Source organism: Salvia splendens, chromosome 21, assembly GCF_004379255.2.
Source record: "Salvia splendens isolate huo1 chromosome 21, SspV2, whole genome shotgun sequence".
Taxonomy (NCBI): Eukaryota; Viridiplantae; Streptophyta; class Magnoliopsida; order Lamiales; family Lamiaceae; genus Salvia; species Salvia splendens.
The window spans coordinates 6287503-6295594 of record NC_056052.1 but is presented as its reverse complement, the minus strand read 5'-3'; the positions used below and the strand labels follow the sequence as shown (position 1 = coordinate 6295594).

Below are 8092 nucleotides of genomic sequence, written 5' to 3'. Positions count from 1 at the left end.
AAAGGGGTAAATTATACTCTTTAATTATGTTTTATCACTACTTACTTTTATTTTGTGATAACAATTACAGAGTATATTTGTCCCCTAATTTTAATAAATATGGTCAGTATATAATTTCTTTATAAAAAATACCATACTATATTTTTTCTCTCCTTCAACCCCAAGATTTTTAATTCCTGGATCCGCCATTAATTGATGGAGATAAAGATATCTCTTTAAAATAGGACAAGGTATAATACCTTCTCAAATACCCCTCCCCTTGGAAAATGATTTTCATACAAAAAAGGTAAATATGGTAGTTATCTAACTTTACCTCTCCATTTACCTCTCCCATTGAGATGCTCTTAGAGAGAAAAGAATTTTTAAAATTAGAAAGTGCATATTCTTGTGAGACGGATTAAAAAGAAAAGAGTACATATTCTTGTGAGACGGATGGAGTATTTATTTATTTGTGGGAAAAATGAGTATTGGGAAAACTTGATCCTATTTCTATCCTTTTTTATCGATAAAATTTAATACCAGTATTACGGTAAACTTGAACTTAAAACCAAAACTCTCGGATAATAACCACTCTACTAATAGGTCAACACATGGATACATATTCCCTTATACCCTCTTGATAGCGTAGCTTTTTAGGGACTATATTTGTTTATTTAGGCATTTTTTTATTAATTCTCCTTGTCAAAAATATGAGAATTTATCTCAAAGTAATGAATTGTACTTATATAGTAATTAAGTTGTCTCTATAAATTAACTTGAAATTTTCATTTTTAGTTTCGGAATGTGAAATGAGACATGAGATGAATATCCAAGAGTTTTTAACCGATGTTGGAATAAGTGGTAAGTATGTATTAAGAATATTAGTGTTATCACCGGTGTTATGCACGAGCCAAATATTTTTCACATGATTACAGATTCTCAATATATCAATATAAATGAGAAATAATGAAAATAATTTATTATGTAGACATTAAATATAGAAAGTTTACTAATAACACTATATTAAACCATTATAACCCAGGAATTATAGCGAAAAATTCCAGCTATACAAATTCTTTAAAAAATATTTTACAGTCCAAAAAATCCACACATTAAACAATAACCAATTTGAACCTTTTTTTATCTTCCCTCAACATCTGACATTTATGATATGATACTTGAGTGATGAGAAAATGAAAAATATAATATATACGAACCCATCTTTTAAAAAAAATCTACTCCTATATACGTACCAGTCCAGCAGCTCTATTCCAAAAACAAATGGAAAGTCATGGAATGACTGTGAAGGGCATTATCATAAAATATATAAAAAGCAATTCCCATCTAAACCTTTTATCTTGCTCAGTATCCAATTTCTTCTTCTTCTTATTGTTGTCTTATTCATCATTAGATTTTATAAATTCGACATCTAAACAACTCTTCACCGATCCCTCAACTGTCAACTCATTTTGGTTCTCCTGGTTAGCCTGGATGCGATTGGAGTGACAAAGTTATCATAAAACAATTCAGCAATAATATAACACAAAAATTACGTATATACTCTTTTACAAATACATTGAATAATACGTGATGAAAAACTTACAAACCTCATTAATATTAGATCCAAACTGAAGATCAGACAACTTCAACTGAGAATTACAAAACCTGTGAATCCAATCTTTAAGGTAGAAACTTCTGAATTACGGAAGGTATGGTGCAGATTTTTGTTCATCTGTGTATGGATGATTACTCCTAAACACCAAATCATTTCTCAACTGAACAACCAAAGGTATGTTACATATTACAAACATTTTGTTCTAGAATGCATTTTTTGGCAGCTAAACAATTGTTGTTCTAAAATCATTGCAGTAAATACATGAATGAATAAGCAAAAAGGAAATAAAAACATAATACACTAAGAAGATGTATTTATAGCAAAAAAACTAAAGCAAATGTTTCACTCTTCCAAACAAAACAACAACACATTAAACAGTAGTATATGTAAGGATCAGACCATTCGGGATTCACTAATTACCGGGACCTCTTTTATTGATTGAGATCTGAGATGGCTAATCTCAGAGATACAAGCCGGTTACAAACGCGGTATTACTAATACACACTAACTCAGTACAAGATTTACAGTCGAAAAACCCTAGACTAGTTTCAAGTGTATCACAGCACTTTCGATGTCCTGCACACTGAGTAAAGAGATAGTAAAGGAAACAAGACCCCGTAGGATCTAAGAACAAATCAGAACAGATTATATCAGAGAGAAAAACCGGCCACGGATGGCTCAGGTCTAGGGGTGGCACGGTACGGTATACCGCACTCAAAATGTCATACCGCATACCGTACCGCAAGTTGCGGTATGAGAAAATATCATACCTATACCTTACCGAATTTTTCGGTATACCTCATTGTGATATACCGCAAAATTCAGCATGATTATTTTCGATACCGTTACCATACCGTCTATGCGGTATACCATACCGTATTGCGGTATACCGTACTTTTACATTATACCGAAATAAGGTATGGCATATCGAGTACGGTATACCAGAATAAGGTATGACATACCGTAATACTTGTGTTTCCCATGGGCTCAACAAAAGATCAGCCCAACCGATTAATATTAGAAGCCCAAAGTAAGGAGTCCAACATTAAGAGTATAACAATAAATAATACTACTAGTACTAAAGTCTATAACCTTTAGCATCAATGAACCTTTCATGTTTTAGGATTTAACTTTAGTAACCTTCTGCCCTAATAATTATATTTAAATTATTTAATTCAATATAAAATTTTTATTAATAAATCTTTTTCATCTTATCCATGTCATTAAATCATATATACATATAACATAAACTAAATGTAGCAATTGTAACAGTCATACAATCATACAAATATACTAATCTCCCCGTTCAATAATAGATTTCACATTTTCTTTTTTATTTTGTTCATAAAAATATCATATTTCCTTTTTCATAATAAGCTCTCTTTTATATTAATATAAATAAATTATTTTTTTAATAATAAAACAATATTTCTAAAATCATGTAGAAAATGTATCATTTTCTACGTATGCCATCTATTATATTTATTATAGAATGAGAAAATACGTGATACTCCAACTATATAAAAGGATTTATAGGTTGAAGTATTATTCAACCGTTAATTTTGATTTTCTCATTAAAAAGTTTATTTGCATGTTCCCAACAACATATCATTGCCTACCGTCCGCGCTACTTACTTATCTCTACTTTTTAATATTAAAAGATCTTTTTCATGTTTCTCTGAAAATATAATTTGGGAAGACAAATGTATTACTCCTATTAATGCTAGGTTGCCCTACTCATCTCTATTTTCCAATTTTCTCTTATCCTAAAACTCTATCACTTAATTCATTTTTTGTTCATTCTTAAAAATTTATTATTTATTATTTTTTATTATTTTTACTAATAAACTTCATATTCCACTAACTCATTCTTACTCACATTTTATTATAAATCTAATACATAAAAGTAGGATTCACGAGTCACTATAATTTTTTCAACTCACTTTTTATTATATTTCTTAAATTCGTGCCGAGTCAAATGGTGACAAATTATTAAGGACGAAGGGAATAATTTCAAATATTAGTTGAATAGATTTATATTAAGAGATTTTTTCCGTATAATCTGCGTTAGGAAGATAGATGTATTATTAATGCTAATTTGCCAACATATAAAGAATAAATAAAATACTCCAGTTCATAGCATATATTCATTTGAAATTCATTTTTCCAGCATATCAATATTAAAACAAATGTATCAGATTTAGTGGAATTCATTAATAATTTCGTTACTCCTGCCACCATTCAACTTTGTTTTAAATGTTACTTCCTCCGTCTCATAAAAATATGAGCAATAGACGTGAAAGATAAAATTAGTAAAATAAGAGAGAGAAGAAGAATTGATGGTAAGTAAGAGAGAATAGGAGAATGATAGTTAAAGTAATATTAGTGGATAGTAAAACCTATATTATTAAATTAGTAGAGCCAGTGGACCTGAGTCAAGCCACAAAACTTGGACTAGGCCACGAAACTTGGTCGGGCCACAAAAAATACTTGTTCACACTACAGTGGACAAGCCCAAGCCAACAAATTAATTATTTTTTTCATTTTTTGTATATTTTAATTTAAGTAGAATAAAAATTATCGAACTATAATAATTATAAAAAAATGCACAATTTAATTAAAAACAATAATTTAATAAAAAAAATTAAAACCAAAATTGAAAAAAATTACACATGCATAATTTTTCATGTGTAACTTTTTTACATGCATGTGTGTTGTGTGTGTTGTTTGTGAAAGTCTCATTTTTTTATACTAAAATTCAAATTATGTAATTGGAATTCAATTCCAAATCTGGATAATTTGTGGTCCCAAACATCGGAGTTAGAATTGAAGGCTCTAATTTCAATTTCATAGCCCCAATTTTGAGATGCCTGATGGAGCCCAAGGCTTCGTTTGCTACACGGGATTGGAATGGAATTTTATGGAATTGAATTGGAAAAATTGAATTCTAATTCAATTCCATATCTTATGTTTGGTAAGTAAAGTAATTGATATGAAATTGAATTTGAATAATTTGTGCACACACTGTACACACACTATACACAAAATATACACTCACACACACTTTACACAAAATAAACATACTATACACACACACCGCATACACTACACACACTACACAAATTTCACATATTTCACACACTACACAAATTTCACACACTACACAAATTTCACACACTATATACACTACACAAATTTCACACATTTCTCGCACCACACATATTTCACACACTACACACACTACACACACTACACAAATTTCACACACTTCACACTCACTACACACACTACACACATTTCACACACTACACACTATACAAATTTCACACAATTCCTGCACTACACACATTTCACACACTACACACGATACACAAATTTCACACACTTTCACACTTTACACACATTTTACACATTTCAAGCATCCGATTTTTGGATTTTTTTTCCGATCTGAATAAAAAACTGAAATATTCCAAAAGTTTAAATTGAACCAAATTTGAAGTTTTGGTTTGTGAATGGTGTGTGTATTTTGGGTATAGTGTGTGTATTTTGGGTAAAATTTGTGTCGTGTGTGTATTTTGTGTGTAATGTGTGTAGTATGTGTATTTTGTGTATAGTGTATGTAATGTGTGTATTTGTGTAGTGTGTGAAGTGTGTGTAGTGGGTAGTGAAGCTATCTAATTTTATGACTATTTGGAATTCCAATTTTCTTCTTTCGATATGGAATTTAAATCATGGAATTAAAAGATTTGAAATTATAATTCAATTCCAATTCTATACAGTACATTTTTATGATACCAAATAATGGAATTGGAATTGTAGCCTCCAATTTCAATTTCATAGCTCCAATTCCATGTTCCCAAACACACCCTAATTGTATTTGCTTACAGCTAATGTTTTCATTCCAGGAATTCACACGGATGTATGGTGTCACGAGCATCCACTACGCGTCGCGCCGGCGTCCAGCGATCCGTCCCGGAGAGACGGGTCCGTCGCGCGACGCGTTGCAGCTCGCCGTCCCGTCCCGTCCCGTCCCGCGTCCCGTGTCGCCAAGACAAGCGACGGGCCATCTCGCCACGCGCCTAGGCGACGTGGCTCGACCCGGCGTCGTGCGTGACGCCCACTCGTCGGCCCGCGAGTGGGCGTCGTCACGCTGACGCAATAAAATAATTTTTTTTTAAAATCGAATTTTTTAAAAAATACTTTTTATTTATAAAAATTGTTTTTATATTTAAAAACAATTTTTACAAATAAATAAATACAAGAAATTCGTAATAGCCCACATATATTTGATGGGCTTGCGAATTTATAAAACTCATTCATGGTTGTTTCTCTTTTATAGAGACAATCTTGAATGTTTTATGTTCCACTTTCGATGTGGGACAAAGTCATTCAGGGTTCGAACTCGAGACCTCCAGGATGGACGCAGTATCCAGCACCCTTTACCACTAGGCCAAGGGGCTTGGATTTTTAAAGATACAACCTTGAATGTTTTATGTTTCACTTTCGATGTGAGACAAAATCATTCTTGGATGTCTCTATAAACATTCAAGGATGTCTCTATAAAAGAAGAACAACCAAGAATGATTTTATCCCACATCGAAAGTGGAACATAAAACATTCAAGGATATCCATATAAAATTGTATTTTAAATTATGTCATTTTTATTTTTTAAGATTTTAATTATGTTTTTTTTTTAATTTTAAGTTGTATTTTTATTTTATGTTGTAATGTTATTTTAATTTTAATGAAGTGTGTTTGTTTTAATTGAATTGTGTTAGAAAAAAAAATAAAAAATGAAATTGAATGAATAGTAATTTAAGGGACGGAATAAGAGACGGTTAAGGGACGGAGCGTTGCAGGTTCCGTCCCTTAGTTAAGGGATGGAGGAATAAAGTACAGTGGGACACTCAAATAGTAGTTTAAGGGACGGTGGGGGGACAGTGTAGTGGATGCTCTGATGGTGCCATTCTGCAAACTAATGGGGTAATTTCAATTTTAGCTTTTTTAATTTATTTTTATTTTTATTTATATTTAATATTATCATTTTATTTTTAAAAATACTTTTATTTTTAAAATCAAAGCTAATGATTTTTTTTATAGTAATAAGATCTCTTATCATACTTAAAATCTATAATTAAAATCTTATATAAACATTTCCTGCATAAGTTTTGACCAACAATTAGAAATGCATGCCTACCTTAGAACATTCTTCCCTCACTCTCACACACTTCCTTCCACTCGCCGGAAACATAGTCCTCCCATTAAACTCCGCTACTCCTGCTGCACCTCCGGCGACTCCGTTTCCCTAATCACTGCTAAATCCGACAAAAATCTTAACTATCAACGAATCGCTGATCACTTCTACGAATGCGTCCCCGAGCTTCCTCTCGCAACTCGATGTTCCGATTCCGTCGTCTTCCCCGTGGTCGCTCTTCAGACCACGCTGTTTGCGGGCCAGGGAATCTGCGTCGGCATCACCAATCATCACACAGTCGCCGATGGGAGCAGCATCGTTAATTTTGTTAAGTCGTGGGGCTGTGCTAACAGATCTGAAGATGAGGAAGCATTTCATCAAACAGTTGGTAGGTATTTTCCGGTTTTCAATCGTAATTTGGCTGAAGATCATGAAAAATTAGATTCAATCTCTTGGAAATTCGTCAGAAACCAAAATCCAAATCTCGATTTCTCACCATCCCTGGTGGAATTTCCGGTCAACAGAGTTCGTTCAACTCTCCTCCTCACAAAAAATCAAGTCCAAAACCTCAAAAATCATGTCTACGCCAACACGCCTAATTCACGCGACGTTTCATCCTTCACGGTAATTTCTGCCTACGCTTGGATCTGTGCGTTGAGGTCCGCAGCTGCTTCCGACGACGACGACGAGGAGATCGTCTACTTCTCCTTCGCTGCTGCCGGAATCATACTTTGGAAATTGCCTAATTTTCGTACGTTTCTGACTGCTGTGGAGAGTATACGAGAAGCAACTCGAAGGATTTTGCATAGTGATCGTGGAGTGGTGGAGAGTGCAGATTGGCCGCTGGATTTCAGGAAAAATAGTGGGCAGTGTGTGGTATCGGTGGCTGGATCGCCGATATTTGATGTTTATTACTCACTGTTTTCCATTGGAAAATATGATATCCAATGGAATGCGTTAACATGGAATTCCGTGGCCAACGATTATGCATTAATATGATTTTGGTGAATGTCGATTATAAGTTTTCACGAAATACTCCCTTAATCTCGGAAGAGTATGAACTCTTAATTTCCTTTTTAAGAGCGTGAACTATCTAATTTTGAAAATATTTGAACGCCATATTGCACTTACCCATCACTTTATTAACAAAATAGATCATTTAAACATTACTTATATTATGGACCCCACTCCATATGTAATATCACTATGCACTTGTAGTTTATTTTAATGCTAATAAATTGCTCACCAATTGCACTCTGGGCAATACTCAAATGGATCTATAACGCCATTGATTATTTCATAAC

At 33.0% G+C, this 8092-nt stretch overlaps 1 protein-coding gene across 1 annotated transcript; it reads left to right on the top strand.

The window, feature by feature from the left end:
- The first annotated feature begins 6779 nt into the window (after positions 1–6779).
- Positions 6780–7787, top strand: LOC121784122 (malonyl-coenzyme:anthocyanin 5-O-glucoside-6'''-O-malonyltransferase-like). The gene has a single exon (XM_042182305.1). The coding sequence runs from the start codon at positions 6780–6782 to the stop codon at positions 7785–7787; it is 1008 nt and encodes a 335-aa protein (XP_042038239.1).
- Positions 7788–8092: the final 305 nt, after the last annotated feature.

Excerpts from the sequence above, each read along its gene's own strand:
- LOC121784122 (XM_042182305.1), top strand. The coding sequence starts at position 6,780 with ATGCATGCCTACCTTAGAACATTCTTCCCTCACTCTCACACACTTCCT.